Raw genomic sequence first — 16334 nt, 5'->3', positions numbered from 1 at the left:
AAAATTTGGATGCGATCAGATAAAGTTTTTAGAAGTTATTTTAGAAATACTTTTTTTGTATGGGGAAAAACACCTTCATACTTATGCTGTCAATGTGTTATGTTTTGTAATCTATGGAATACTTTAAATAATTAATAAATGTACTAATGCCATTGGTATATTTTAATACATTTGCTGTATAAAAATTTGGTTTATTTAAATAATAATATTACACTGTTTTGCTCTTATTCAAAATGGGTAACAGTTTTCTTACTTGGTATATAGAATTAAGTTGAACAATTAAATGCTTGAATTATTACCTACATATATTAGATGGGACAAGATAAATTGTTAATTTAGTTAATTCTGTTCATTTCCGTTGAAAATTATTATACAAAACATTTACGTTTTATATTCTTAACATTGAGAAATTAGCGTTTTCTGTCCGTTCTTTAATTGTATATTGTTAAACTATTAAATTTTATTATTTCAAACAATTTGAAAATTAATTTCATAATGCTTTTGATGTTTAACATTTAAATATTATTTTCTTATCGAGTGTTTTTTATTAGACTGTTATTTTGCTTTTCTCTTTTGCATTTTTGTAACTAAAGAGTTGCGCTTTATTAATGTTGTTATGATGAGCATTATTTGCGTGGTTCATTCATTATTATTATTAAATGAAATAAACAAACTTTGAATGCATCCAATGCAGTGTTTTTGTTTTTCCTCGCTCTCTAATTATTGTGAAATTTTAAAGTCACGCTTTAGCATATTTGTTGTTGTAATATTTGCTTGATTCATTATGTGTTTATTTTCCGTTTGCATCGCAACGCAATCTCTCTCTTTACGTATTTCTTTTTTCTCTCTCTCTCTCGCTCGTGTAGTTTGAAATAATTTAATTGTTTTAATGCATTTTCTCTCTGTGTATTTTTTCTCTAAATGAATGCGGTTTCCAGATAAGCAATATGATATTAGCCACATTCTGTACGATTTCTATAAATGTGATATCGTTCAATTACAAATTTCGGGCTCATCATTCGAGAAATCATAAACAAACTTAGATGATTTTAAGGATTCGCATTTCGTTAAAATGATAAGCGGAGTTCTAAAAATCGAGACAGCTCAAAATATTTATGAAATTCCGATATATTTTATACCCTATGGTATATTTTTAATGTACTTCTATTTAGATAAACCAAATATTGCCCTACATATATTTTAGTATTTTTTGTTATATTTTAGTTTTGTAATATGGTATTATTGAAAATGGAAAGCAATATCTCAAAATATTAATATTATTGTAAATTTTTTATATAATATATATATTCTTATATATTATTTCTTTTCAGAATTCTGCACGTCGTTACTCCCGCTTTGCGCTGTTCTTCAAGCCAATACTTGGTGATGCTCTGGTTGTGAAGGGCTTCGAGGATCCTACAACTACAACAACGATGCGCACAACCACTGAGGATTCGGATAAACTTAATGAAGTTTAGACGTGGAAGAGTCTTCGGTATTAGTTTATGTCACAACACTAATATATCGATAAAGACCATTGAGCATTTCATGCATTTTAATTATTTTTTTTTTTACTAAACGTATTTATTTCAATTAAATTGTAAAAACTTGGCAAACATATTTCATATTTATTTTTTTTATACAAATATTAAATGATAATCAAATTTGCTATTATATTAAGTTTATCAATTGTTCACTATTCACTTTCAATACGATTATTAAATCGAAGAATTGTCACAGGAAATATGATGTACAAATACATTTGATATTATTGTATTGTATTGCATTATTTATGGAAGAGACTATTTTATAGTTCTCTTGATGGGTTGGGAAATGAGTATCTGGCATTCGAGCATTCTCAACTGTTAGTAAGTTAGAACGCTTGCTGCAGTTTTCTTGTGGATTGTCAAGGGAGAGCATACTTTATTATATTTTACACTCTTTAAATATTTTGTCAACACATTTCCTAAGGTTATTAAAATTATTAAAATTGATTATATATGGTCAGAGAATTGGTAACCCAATAAAATATGCGCGGAATAAAAAGAAACCTTCAACCGCCAGCTTTAGACAACTAATCAACAAACACAGTTCTGAAAGTTCTTGATAATTGCGACTTAACTTCTGGTAAGTTCGAATGTATTAAAGTCAACAAAACTATGAACTACTTTTAATTATTTAATTGAAATTATTATTAAATGCGCTTTTTTATATGGTTTGTTATACAATATGTATTACCACATTTATAGAAAAACAAACAAAAATGTAGTATTCTCATTTTTTCAAATCACTGCAGCGCTTCTTAAGATTTTAGACTGTATACTTAAGCATAAAATATTTATAAACATATAATACGAGTATAGATTTCGATTAGCTTCATGTGTGGCAAAAGGGACACCTTTAACTTTTGCCATTGGAGCGTGGCCTTAAAAGCATACGCACTCGCTTTAAAGATCCCTTGGGCCCATCGAGAAAACCACGCCACAAGATGCCCTTAAAGCTGTCCACATCGCGCTCAAGCAGTCGCTGATAAAGTCCGAATGGATTACTATGTGGAATGAGATACATAAATATGTAATTGGAATTGGGCAACTGGCAACCGGCAACCGGCAGCGATTGTGCTTACCTTAAAGTACACGAGTTGCCATACCAAAAGGCTGCCGATTGGGCAACAGCACAATTCGATTCGCTCTCATCGTTATCCTTGTCGAAGGTGCTAAACTTTTTGCCCGTATGCTGGCGCAGAGCATCGGAGGCATCGCCTTGATACTTTCCCAACACATTTAAGCGATACTGTTCGGACTCCCCTCCAATGCTGAAATGATCATAGATGGCATAGCGTGGTTCCTGCTTGCGATTCTCCAGCTGCACCAACAACTCGCAGTCTTCGCTGCTACTAATCTGATGAAATTTCTCCAGCCCCAAAAAGAACTCCGCCGTCAACGGCCCAAAGCCAATCTTATAGTCCGCCCACTTGCGATTGAAGTCTTCGCTGCCATCGAAACGATTCACAACCACAGTCCAGCCACCGCCGCGTGTCTTCTGATCGCAGAACACAAAGAACGGATCGATGTTGGCGCGTGGACGGATGCGCACAACGCCGTGCTGCTGCTTCAGGCAATTGAGCGGGGTGCTTGGCTCGCTGGTCAACACCTCCAAGCCAACTTTGCCCGGCAAAATTGCTGCCGATGGCGATGCTGCGACCGCCAGCGTGCGAGGTGCAGCTTCATAACTGCAATGGAGATATGATCATTTTTTTTTATACTTTTTTTCTGATTATGGGATTTTATTTTAGCTTAGATTAATGTTGAAGGCTTTTTTTATCAGTCTGTAAATTAATGAGTTTTAGAATGAAGTGGTAGCATTAAAGATTGCTTCAAATTTCCACACAATTTTTTATGAATACATTGATTGAAAAGCAGATTGCAAATCTCGATTTAAGTCTTCTTAAAAATGTGGAATTTCCTTTTTCGAGATTTTTCCATTCTTAAACTAAGGAACAATTTTTATCATGGGAATAATCATTAGAATAAACCATCAATTTTGACTTCATATAATCTTGATTACAGATTTTATTCCTGATTTTAGCAAGTTTTTTTCTCTGTCTGTTGTTAATTTATAAATAACAGTTAGTAAATACCCAATTTACGTGACTATTTTGCTTCATCTTTAGATCTGATAAACACATAAATACGAGGGCTTACTTACATCCGTGAGCTGAAACCTCTGGGCACTGCAGGAGTGCTAATTATTCGCGGTGCACCTGAGCGACGAAGATCCACCAGTTGCTCCTGCAAGTCACTTATTTTTTTCCTTAAAGCTCGCGATCTCTGTGGATAATGTCTGAATTCGTGTTGTCAGTCCACTAAATGTGGACAGCGGACAGCTCTCAGTTGTCTGCAAAAAATGTAGGAAAGATACGTTTAAATAAAACTGTGCAATTATGTATTTATATATATTTAAAATTATTTGTAAAGAAACAATTAATTTCTAAGGCCCAAAAAAAGCAGAGAGAGTAACTGAGGCCATGAGGCTAGTTTGTTAGGAGATAATCCTTAAATATCACTTAAAGTTAGTACTTAACTCTTACTTTTATAAAATTAATCGAATCCACGCCAACCTTCATTATTAATTTTATTGGTCTTTAAAAGGTCTCACTGCAATTCAACTAATATCAATCAGATGTTTTAAGGTTTAACATGTATAAGTTCAAATAATCACGTAAAAGATTTATTAACAATTTCCTAGAGCTATAAAGGTTACCCATTAATCTTTAAAGTTGAATGCTCTCGTATCGATGCACTTAAGTATCACAAAAGCTACGTTAATTATTTGTTAACTATACTGCCAGCGCTTTTATATTCTAGCGATATAGTACGAGCTAGAGTCGTTAAATTCCGCATTGAGCAAATAAGTAACCTAATAAATATTCCAGTTTTATAGTCGAATACTTTAGGAAACTGCAAATCATATAACATTTAACAACTTTACTTATTAAATACCGATGTCTCACGATAAATACTTTAATTCCAATATTAATAAAATTCTTTTTAGAAAGCTAACAATTCTCTTCATTGTGTTATTTACCAACATTCAGTAAAAATGCTACAGTAAAGTGGGTTCGACTGGTAGATACCCGCTACCGATTCTGATTAAAAGCAAAAGAGTGCAAAAAAAGAGTGTATCAAACTACTATACCGCAAAAATACTAAAATATGCCAAAAGCTTTATTTGGTATATTGATATACTACTCATTCAAAATATACCAGATTGTCAGTCAAAGTAACCAAGATCCGAAGTAAGATGGAGTTTTTTCACAAAAGTATTTCTTAAATAACTTCGAAAACTTTTATCCAAAGTTAATGTATGTATTTACTTTGAAATTGAAGCTTGAATTATAAACAGAATTACTAATACGTATCTCACAGCTAAACACGCTCGAGAGTAACACATTTGTTTGTAAATTTCCCCCCGATAAATCTTACATTATCTCTGTTCCGTATAATCGATAAATATATATATGTATATGTGTATATTGTTTATGCATATTGTTCAATTGTTTCGCGATTTTGTACATTTCCACTAAAGTAATTAACTTGTGGGAGTTTGTGCGAATTTGACTCACCGAATTAGTAAGGGGAATCATCTGACTGCCCAGATCGTTTTGCGTTGTGGTCAGACAGGCCAACATGGTGACCAAAGCGTCCAGCTGCAGCATCTGCGACATCTCCAGTTCTGATTCGCAACTATACTGAGCACAAGTGGGGACTCAGTCCATATTTCTCTAGCTCTCTAGCTCATTTGCTTTTCCAGTTTGCTGTTTTCTCGATTTGCCGCCATTAGCGTCAAAGGTCAGATCTAATTCGCACGATCATTCAAGCGCATTGCAAACGGGTATGCTAAGCAGTTGCAGTTGCCGTAGCAGTAGAATTTGCCAAACTACTGTGAAAACTCCCTAAATATAACATTAAGACAGTATAGCAAAAATGAAATAAAAATGAAATTAATATATACACTAATTAAAACACATATATTTTGTATTTTTAATTTAATTCTATTCAGATTTTAAAATACTTTTTTCTTGTTAAAGCGTTGTTCCCAGATGAGCAAATTCCACAAATTTTAGAGTGACCGTTCTGTGTCCATATTATATATATCACAATTAGTATAACAAACTTGATCTACATATTTAGTTTTAAATATTATTTACTTAGTTGTATGGTCACATTTGATCTGATCTTTCTTCTTAGTCTGTACATTAGGTATGGTTAGCGTAGTAGGTAACGAAAATATGAGTTCATTATGTAATATATTTCAAACTAAAATAATGTTGTGTATTTTGTTGATATATCCGTTTTTATCGACAATCAAATACTAATAATATTACAATAAGTTGATTCCGGTTAAGTAACATTCCCATTCAATATTTACTATATTAAGGGATAATTGAATTGCATAAGTATGAAAAATTAATATGCGAAATATTCTAATCTAATTGATAATTAAAACAATACAAATATAAATGTTAGTTCTGATTACGCAACTGTATATACAAATACCTAAAGTTGCTGCTTAATCCCCCGAACACCCTCGAGTGTCCGTCGAAGAGAGCTTTCACTGTAGTTGCAGAGTTGTTTAGCTGCTAAGTTGCATAGTTGAGTAGGCATTCATAAGTTTAGTATCGCCAACAAGTCGGACAGCAGCTAAATGGCGTCGCAGTCTTTATTGCGAGCTGCAAGCAAACGCAACAACAAGTCCACTTTATTTAGCTCGTTTCGTCGTCACGGAAAACTAACCTGACTTGGAGTCAACGAGAGTTGCAGAGTTGCCGATAGTTGCACTCGCACAGCGATGGCGTTGGAAGCCCTGGTTACTGCATTGGCTTGTCTAAGCACAACTTCGCCGACCGTGACCGAACACCACGTGCCAATCATCATGAGGAACTCAATCGAGCCATTCCGAGTGGACAATGTGAGTAAAATAAATGATGGCAATAATGATGCCAATAATGATTCCTCGAATCACATTCACAGACAACAGGCAATTGTCCAGTCGGTGCTCTGGGTGGCCTAATGACCCGGTAAGTGCGAGAGATATTGATGAGAGTTCCTTTTGAGTTTAAGCTCAACTCAATTCATAGTTTCTTCTATGCAGTATAGAATATATGACTGATCAGCTGAAACTGCTCAAAGCGGATCTAATGCAATTGCAAGAGCTCATTACAGAGTATAAAAATGAAGCGCCAATAGCTCCAATTGAATCGAGAATGTAAGTACATCAATAGTAACTTATATTATTTAGAAAGAATGTTGTAACATAAGCAATATACACACCTATGTATAAACAGGTTTGAAGCTACATTCATACGCTATAGATATTGATATTTCCATGGAATAGAAAACAATTGATGCGTTCCATTGGTAAATCTGATGTGACTGTTAACGGCATTATTATAATGTACACCATCTTCCAATACATATAAGTGTTTTATATAGAACCGGAGAATCACAATCATTTCTATTTAAGTATTCAAATAGCGTTTCGCTTAAAATTTCAATTAAATTGAGAAGAGTGCTCTACGACTATAAAAATAAACATGCACAATCGCTGACAAAACCGGTGTGTTTATTATCCAATAGTTTTGTAGAGAAGCAAGATTAATAGCCGAATTCCAGTGGCACATATTTATGCATATTTGATAGCAGTCATTACATCTTACATTAAATTGTAAATGGTGATAGGAGAGACGGCGATGCAGGAAAATAGTAAAACTGGCACCTACAAATACTTATTTGTTTTATGCATGTTACATGGTATAAATTTCTTTGGACAACCTATAAACTTTGGGAATTTGGCTATAAGTTATATATTATGTATGTGCAAATTTAAAACTGCGGGAACAGATAAATTTTCATTTGCCATTTTCCCGTTTCCAATATTAAAGAAACAATGAGATTTATTGTATTAAATATATTTTTTTGATTTTCTAATAATATCGAATATTAATTTCGGAATTTGAACTACAAAATTTCTTTAATTTAATTTACTAGTCGGCATTATTAATCGCAACATTACCATTGCAATTTTCCAATTTCTAATATGCAATTAAATGTAAAAAACCTCTTATTTGATTTAATAGATATCAGCCGTTGGAATCCTTTGCGATGACTTCCGTGCCGGAAGTCAATGAAATGCCACGTAATTGTCTAGATCAAAAGCATGGAGAAGTGCGTATTCAAATCGAGACAGATGGAGAACCTTTCTATGTGAATTGCGATCAAAAGGTGCGTAATGGAGGCTGGCTTGTGATCGCCTATCGCTACGATGGGAGCGAGGACTTTAATCGAGATTGGCAGGCATACAAGTCTGGCTTTGGGCCGCTCAACGCTGAGTTCTTTATCGGTCTGGACAAGCTGCATCGTCTCACTGTAAGAGGTGACTATGAACTGCTGATCATAATGCGCAGTAAAACGGGAGAGGAACGTTTTGCGCTCTATGATCTCTTCAGCATTGGCAGCGAGAACGAAAAGTATTTGCTGAATGTGTTGGGCGTCTACAGGGGCGATGCAGGTGACTCGCTGCGCTATCATGCTGGTAGGAAATTCACAACATTCGATCAGGACAACGATGACAATGGACAGAACTGCGCTCGCACGCATGCTGGTGCCTGGTGGTACGGACGTGAATGCTTTGAAAGGTAATTCTATGATATTTTAATATTTATTTAAACAGAAACACTTTCACATACTATTCATTAAAGATTCAATACTATTTATAATTCAATACTATAATAATACAATATAACGGTGATTAAGTGTAGAATTTAATAGCAGAAAAATTCAAAGTAATGTTTAAAAATAGATGGGATTTTTTTTCTGGTTTCTGATTAAATTATTCATTTTAGCTATTAATATACTGTTATTATATAAAATTTCTTAATATTTTTCAGAGCATTCTTATATAAAAAATAGGTTTTAAATTTATAAGTTACGTATACGTATTAAATTGTATAAATAAAGTATACAATTGTATACATTTAGTGTATTTAGTATATTTAGTATATTAGTAATACGTAGTGCGCGGCATATAAAGTACACGTCTTAAGTGTAGAGGTGCAAGCATATTTAATATATGCGGTGTTTGAGGTATACTCGGTACATTTAGGATTCGCAGTACTTTTTGTATATAATGTAAACGTAGTCCATCTAGTATACATATTGAATATAGCGGTGGGAGTATATGTTGTATACGTGGTGTGAAGTTCCTATATTAAGTACATATAGTACTTGTTGTTCATAAAGAATACGTAGTTCATGCAAATCATGAAGCATACGTAGTTCGTAGCATTTCAAGTATACGTAATGTATGTAGCGGTGGAAGTGTACGTATTTATATATGTGGGGTATATTTAGTATGTATATTTAGTATATTAAGTATATGCTCTACTTGTTGTACATAAAGTACACTTAGTTTAGACATTATATGAATTATACGTACATTATAGAGAATGCGTATTATATGTTAAGGAGAAAGTATAAATAGTATATTTATGTAGTGTATTATAAAGTTTGCGCAAATCATGTAAAATATCAGAATATAAAGGACATACTAATTGAAATATTCATTAAAAAAATAATTTGGTCAATCGGTGTAAATTCTAACTAATATTGATTTACAAATCTAAAAAATAAATTCTTCAATCATATATCCATTTATAGTAATGATCAAGCAATAAGCGAAATTCTATGCATTGCTTTTAAAAAATTGCCTTGATATTCACAAAACTGATCATCTCAATGTATTTTTTATTTTCTCGATTTGTAGCAATCTATTTGGAACCTTCCAGTTCAAATATGGCCAAGAGATTGGATATTTTAAGGGAATTCTGTGGAAAACTTTTGTCCCTGGTCCCACAGGCTCTCTGCGTTATGTTCGCATGCTGATTCGACCTAAGCCTAAGCAAGCAGCCTAAGTGATTAATTTTGACTATTTGAATGTTAAAGTAAATATTTCTTAATTTATAAAGCATACTTTTACTTGCACAACATAAACTACGAGTAGTTAGCATATTATAGATAGCAATGTTCACACCATCACCCTCTTAGCTAAGTGTATTCCTATTGGTCGACATGAATACCCAGATCTCATCATAACATATACATTCAGTGAGTCGTTCTTGTATTTTTATTTCCTGTGAAAAATGGTACATGTTTTCAAACAAATTAAAACATTTAATTGATTTGAATTAAGACAATATGCTTAGATTATGTAACAGGGTAAAAAAAATACCCTTGAGTAGCACCATAAGAATATTAATATGAATATGGACTTGTGCACTTATACATTAGCAATTGAAGTTAACTTTGGTTTGATGTCGAAGTATGCCGTTTTCCTTCGATTTTATGGAAGATAATCAGAACATCACCAAAATTTTAAAAAGAAGCCCTAAAAGTGTAGCTAACAAATTTTACTACTGTGCTCATATAATAATATTTAAGTATATCAAATATATGTACAAAAAAAAAGTCATTTAGTTTTATAAAATCAATAAATATAAATAAATACCAATATGATTTTTATTATTATTAAGTGTTAGCCATTTTAATTGGTATCTTTGTAGTGAGTGAAAGAGCTGATCAGAGAAAAAATGCTGAAGTTCTATTCAAAATTTTACAGATGTATTCGCTACGTAGCAGATATATTTGTAAAAAGCTTTTTAACAATAATGCAATTCAATTCAAATAAACCAATCTTCATATATATATATATATATATATATATATATATATATATATAAGCGCACGTAGAATATCTCCAAATTAAAAAAAACAGTGGCTAGAGGCTAAAAAAAGCTTTCAGAGCTTTTTCAAATGACAAAGGCAGCTGTCTTTTTCGACTGTCCATTACCATTTGAACCATTAACAGCTTTTTCATAATACTTCAGTAACTTATCAGATGATCTTATGTGTTTGGGTTGCTCAAGGCTAGTCAGAAGATAACACAGCTTGACTGGATTAACATTGTTATTACTTCGGCTCTTGAAGGCTATAAATCTGAGTGTGTTCATAACAAGTTTTTTTTTCTTTCTGCCTGCTGTCTGCTGTTGTGTTTGCCTTGGGTGCATTGTCGCCAGCGATTGCCTATATTGGCTTTGAGTGTTTTCACAGAATTATTCAACTTTGCAATAGTTGAAAGTAAATAAATTTGCAGTCATTTTATTTTTGGTTGAACTTTTTTGCGAAGCCAGAGACAAAGACAAAGACAGAAAGGACACTACTAAATATAGCACAGAGAGAGAGAGAGAGAGCCAGAAACGGACAATGAATTGTGCTGTGTGTGAGTTTTGTTGGTTTGTTGCTTTGTTGATGCTTCTTTTTGAATTTTCATAAAACTTTTGCTCGTTGCTCGCTAATAAATTATTTTGCGCAAAGTTTACGCCGAAGGCGACACTGCGATACGTTCGCCACGGCGTTGTCCACTCACTTCTAACTCCAACTTCGAGTCCGTGTCCGAGTCCAAGTCCAACTCCCACATTGAACCAGTGGCGTGAGGAGGGGGGAGGGACACTCAAACTACCGTTGTGACTGCAGATTACTCCAAGTTGTGTAGTACATGGCCCTTACAATAACTGCAGGACTATTACAACGCTCGTTTGCGCCTCTTTGTTTTCCTCCTTTGGCGTTTGTTATTCCTGTGTGTGCGCTTTGTTCATAAATAATTTGCACCACAACTCAATTTCATGAGCGTAAATCACAGTGCGGTCACATGCTATTCTCCATTGGATTGGGGCATTGGTATCCGGCTACTGCTTCTACTGCTACTCTCGGTCCTGCTGCTGACTTGTCTTCCCTTGGCGTCCTTGGTGTCCTTGCGTTTTACTTCTCGCCGCTTTCTGGCTGCCAATGCTGTTTATTGTTTCACTTCTTTTTAAATAATTTTTCAACTTTTTTTTGCTTTCTTTTTTCCTTTTTTTTTTTTGTATTTGGGTCGTTGTTGGTGCCCACTTTCAACAACAACAACAAATAAAAGAATCTTTATTTATGTGTGCTGGCCAAGCAACAAGCTCTACTGACTCTCTGCTAACTGCTAACTTTTTGGCCGCACCGCTCAAGGGACTCAAAACTGAATCTGTCGAATAGACCGAGGGGACCAATGATAGTCCTGGGCTATCGCTTTGTACCTCGTGTTAAATCAATACAACGTTTTGTCAGCTTTTCAATTGGCTTGACAAATATTCGTATAATGGAACCCACAATATTCTATCGCAAATAAATCGAAGCCCATTAAAAGCGCAAAGGTCAAATCATCCAATGAGAGGCATTGACATATGTATGACATTTATTATTTGTTCACTAACGAAAATAATTGTACATGAATATCAATTTCAGTTAGCTACAGTTAGTAAGCGAACAATTAATTTTGATTTAATAATCTAGTATAGTTGAAATGGCTTTTATTAAAGGGAAAACTCTCTTTGGAGTTGTATTATCTGCAAATGAATTTTGATATTTATGTATACTTATAACATTTATGGATTAAATTTTCGTGTTCACTTTTGTGGTATCTACGCAACTCTTCTCTCCACGTCACCGATATTCGATACGCTATCGATCTACCGTGTCATCGTGCCGATATGCCATCGTTATTTTGACATGTTAAAGCTAATACACAAATTGATTGAATTGTAAATTATGCAATAAACCGCTTCGCATGATAAGTCTAAATTTAGACTATTCTTAGCTTCAAAGTATAAATAAATATTAATACGAAATTAGTGAAACGCTCTTTGGCTTACTGTTCACAGTAAAATCACTTTCTTCACCGCTCGATTTAACAAAGACTCAAATGTTAATTGTAACATTCAAACAAAAAAAACACACATCATTAGGTAAAAACACTAAGAAATTCCCTGTAATAATTGAAATAATTAACTCGTCAACACTGCAATAATCAAATACTTATTCGATTAGCTATTCAACCGATAGAATCGACCTTAGCAGAAAGGGCAGAGACACGTCAGTGTCAAGTTAGCATTTTCATTTGCTGACGAACAGGTAAAAAAAAAAAAAACAAACAAAATAACTCTTACAATGGGGGACAACATTTTGTAACGCAGGACATTACAGCTTCCGACAGCCAACGGTAAATTGCAATTCCAAGTCACTTAAATTGCAACAAATAACAAGAAGCAAACTGACAGTCAACCTATTGCGATGTCGACACAGACGCAAACGCAGATGCAGACTGCAAACAGAAAACAGCAAACAGAAAACACAGGACACAGCCGTGAAATGTCAACGTGTGCCACAGCAGGCGATGTCAGACGACCCTTTGATTCTTGGACCTGAGAAACATAAAAACGTTCCCGGTACTCGGTACTTGGTACTTGGTACTCGGTACTCGTAACTTTGTGTCAGGTTCTTCGCTCGTTGTAAGCGCTAAATTGGTTTTTCCCCATCTCGGCCATTGACTTCGAACTCGTATGCTTTGCATCCCCCTTTGCCAATATTATTGCTAGAGGCTAAGTTAATATTGTCTATTTTTAATATTATTATTGTTTGCCTTAAAATTAATTTGTAAAATGTTGCAGCACAGTAAGACTATTAATGATAATTCACTTTAAGCGATATTTTATTGAATACTGAATTCTTGCTACTAACTAACTAACTAATTTATTTTTAACAAATTTAACAATAATTTTAGAAGGTTCGAGATTAATACTATTTTGAGATTATTCCATTCTTGAAATAAGATTAAAATCTTGAATTTAATTTTCAAGTATTAATTATATGGAGTAAAAAGTTAACATGTTTCTTTTACCCTTGTTTTACTCTATTAATCAAATTCTACTTGTGCTATTTAATAAAAAATTTAGTTACGCTTATGCTTATTACTAACATATCAGTTCGATAATAAGTGTATTTGTTTTTCTTATCGATTTTGTTAAGTAAGTCTTATAATATTTTAGACGAAATCATAAAAATCTACGAATTGTATGCATTTAAAATTTAATTTGCCATAAATACGGAAACATCATAGTACTCTAAAATACCCTGTGATTCTTGTATCGATCGAAAAGGCAACGTAAAGTTTAATCGAGAACTGCATTTTACGAAGTAGGTTTACTCAGGCAAAACACGTTCAGGCGAATTGTTGGTAAGTGATTATGTGTATGTGTGTGTGTGTAATATCATCTAATAGTGCTTTACAGTGCAGCCTCTGGGCTAAACGTTTACCATTTGACCTCAAGGTAAATGTGCCGTCACTTTTGAAAGTACTAGAGGTAGCATAGCCGATAGCATCGGCATGCAACGGCTTCGCTCTTTCTCGCTCTTACTCTTTGACAAGAGCCAACAACTAAAACAGAAGAGAAAACCACCACCAAAAATGCAGACAACCAAAGATCCGAAAGTAAACAAAGTTTGTATGAGAGTGTAAGCGAGTGCGCAATAGTTAAAGCGAAAAACAGAAATGCATTGATCGTGTATATGACAGAGATAGAAGCATACTAGAGTAGCTTTATGTGCTAGACACGATCAGCGAACGCGCTTGCTTAGACAATCAACTATCGCGCACTCGCTTGCACTTGCATACAAACTTGTAGGTGCTTCAGCTTAGTAGCAACTTCTTCCACTAGACATACACCGCAACTAGCATCCTTTTCCATTTAACGTTGCATCTTCTTTTGTATTGGACTTGTACCGAACTAGCAACTCCTTCCGTTAAACTGGTAGCAGCGTCTTCTGTTATGCTTGTAATGAACTGGCAACTGCTTCCGTTAAACTGGTAGCAGCGTCTTCTGTTATGCTTGTAATGAACTGGCAACTGCTTCCGCTATAGTAAGAGCAACGTTTTCCATTATAGATAGTCCGTAACTTTAGCCTTGCCTTGTGTAGTAGCAGCGTCTTCTGTTAGACTTGTAGCAACTCCTTCCGCTACAGTAATAGCAACGTCTTCTGTTATAGTTTTAGTAAACTAGCAACTGCTTCTACTTAGGTACTAGCAACGGCTTCTGCTATACTTTCAAGAAACTAGCAACTTTTTCCCTTTAACTGATGGCAACTTTGTTGTGCTTGTTGTGTACTAGCATCTGTTTTTGTTTAAGCAATAGCAACTTGTTCAATTTTACATAATCAATCAAATACAGATGAGCCCTCTTTCAAAGATCAACGTCAATAAAGAAATTTGAGTTTTGCTTTTTTATTGTGGTTATTGTTTTCTGTTTGCTAACTGTAAATGCCTACTAAATTCTTATTAGTGTAGTTATTATAATTTTAAATTTAGATTCTTCATAGAAATACCTAAAGATTTTTATGTTTTATATGAGCTTTTAGTTAGTAGTTAAAAATTATTTGTGAATAGGTTATTGAAAAATTGCTAAATACAATTAAAAGATAAATATATAATCATTTGCAAGCTTTAACCAAATGAAACGTGAACGAATTTGCGGATTAAGCTAGTTTGTAAAATATAAATAAACTCACTAAAATTGCATAATTTGTGTGTTAAAAAGCAATATTAAAGTAAAAGTAACGTGCAGAAAATAATCAAAAATGGCAACAGGGTATTGCGCTATCGAGTCCATTAGATTTGAACGTTTTTATTTGTTTTCGTTTGTTTTTTTTTATTTGGGCTGTTGCAAAAAGCTAAGCAATGACAGCTGCAGCTGACGCGGTTGCCACATTTCTGAACAGTGGCGGGTTGTGTTAGGACTCGGGCTCCGGCTCGGACTCTGACTCGGCGTCGGACTCAGACTCGAATTGGGAGCCTTCGACCAAGAGTGGGAATTGAGACCGGGGAGGTTAGCGTGGCATTTACTTACGGTCGAACGCACTTCATCTGTAAACCATAAAATTGAAAAACACTGCAGCAAACGAGAAGCACGAGAAAAATACGTACTCGTCGGCAAACATACATACACACAAATATATATATACATACGTATGTATGTACATATGTGCATAGAACGTTGGTTTTTCTCCGCTTTGAGGTTTGGTTTTAAACCGCACAAAAGTCATTTGAGCGCCGTCGTTAACATGTCATACACACACACACACACACATACTCACATTCGCGAAATTGAGCGAGCGTTTAACATTTGGGTTGGAAATAATGCAACCAGCATGACTCCAAACTGCTGCTGCCTCTGCTGCCTCGGCTGCTGCTGCTGTTGCTGCTGGTGCCGTTTCCTTGGTTGGTTTAGTCGCTCCCATTCCCAGCTCTCTCTCTCGATGGCCTCGCGTCGTTGTCAGGCAACCGCAGAATGCGCGGCCACATGTCCATTTGTTTTTCATTTCACTCCGACGATCACTGCACGTCTTTAGCCTAGCATTGGGTCCCCACACACTCGCACAGTCAAACACTCATGTGTGTGGGACTTTCTTCATTTGGTTTGCTTTACAATAACCACAACGGGAGAGTATAGCACAAACTGGGCTCATAATTAAAATGTTTACCATGACGCCCAGAGAACCGTTTGCCAACAGATGTTAACGGCCAACATTCCCTTTGCCATTCTTTCATTTTTTTACGCTACTAAAATGAGTACACAAAAAAACGAAAAACGGGCGAAAAAAAAAGGAGAGGAAAAACATTGTGCTAATAAAAGTTATAAGCAAAACATCAGGACGAAGCAATGGACGAACATTGAAACAATAATAAGAACGTCAAGCATAAAAAGTGGATGCTCAACTGAAACATATGGCGACTGAACTATGGCCCAGAATAATTCTCATACAATGTATATACTACATAGCAAACAAACAGCAAAAAAATTCAGTCCATGCTGCTTTGTTGGTGATTTTTAAGAATGTCACAAGAGTGAAGATTAAGAG

At 34.5% G+C, this 16334-nt stretch overlaps 2 protein-coding genes across 3 annotated transcripts; one reads left to right on the top strand and one right to left on the bottom strand.

Annotated features, from left to right (window-relative positions):
- Positions 1 to 2023: 2023 nt before the first annotated feature.
- Positions 2024 to 5262, bottom strand: LOC133847826 (microfibril-associated glycoprotein 4). Its single transcript, XM_062283073.1, is given in 5 exon segments — positions 2024 to 2548; positions 2627 to 3232; positions 3709 to 3809; positions 3811 to 3897; positions 5126 to 5262. Coding segments are annotated over 5 exon segments (1044 nt in total). The 5' UTR covers positions 5228 to 5262; the 3' UTR covers positions 2024 to 2400.
- Positions 5263 to 6202: 940 nt separating this feature from the next.
- On the top strand, positions 6203 to 10040 carry LOC133848890 (ryncolin-2). 2 transcript variants are annotated; one of them, XM_062284620.1, is made up of 5 exons: positions 6203 to 6471; positions 6534 to 6580; positions 6655 to 6768; positions 7640 to 8197; positions 9325 to 10036. In XM_062284620.1, exons 1-5 carry the CDS (start codon positions 6352 to 6354, stop codon positions 9470 to 9472), a joined length of 987 nt encoding a protein of 328 aa, XP_062140604.1. In that variant the 5' UTR covers positions 6203 to 6351; the 3' UTR covers positions 9473 to 10036. The 2 variants fall into 2 exon arrangements, with proteins under 2 accessions (XP_062140604.1, XP_062140605.1); XM_062284621.1 differs by having other exon boundaries at positions 6387 to 6471; positions 6641 to 6768; positions 9325 to 10040.
- The last annotated feature ends 6294 nt before the right edge of the window (positions 10041 to 16334 follow it).

The sequence above is a fragment of the Drosophila sulfurigaster genome, chromosome X (assembly GCF_023558435.1).
Source record: "Drosophila sulfurigaster albostrigata strain 15112-1811.04 chromosome X, ASM2355843v2, whole genome shotgun sequence".
Classification (NCBI taxonomy): Eukaryota; Metazoa; Arthropoda; class Insecta; order Diptera; family Drosophilidae; genus Drosophila; species Drosophila sulfurigaster.
The sequence above is the reverse complement of the archived record's forward strand: the minus strand, read 5'-3'. Positions and strand labels throughout refer to the sequence as shown.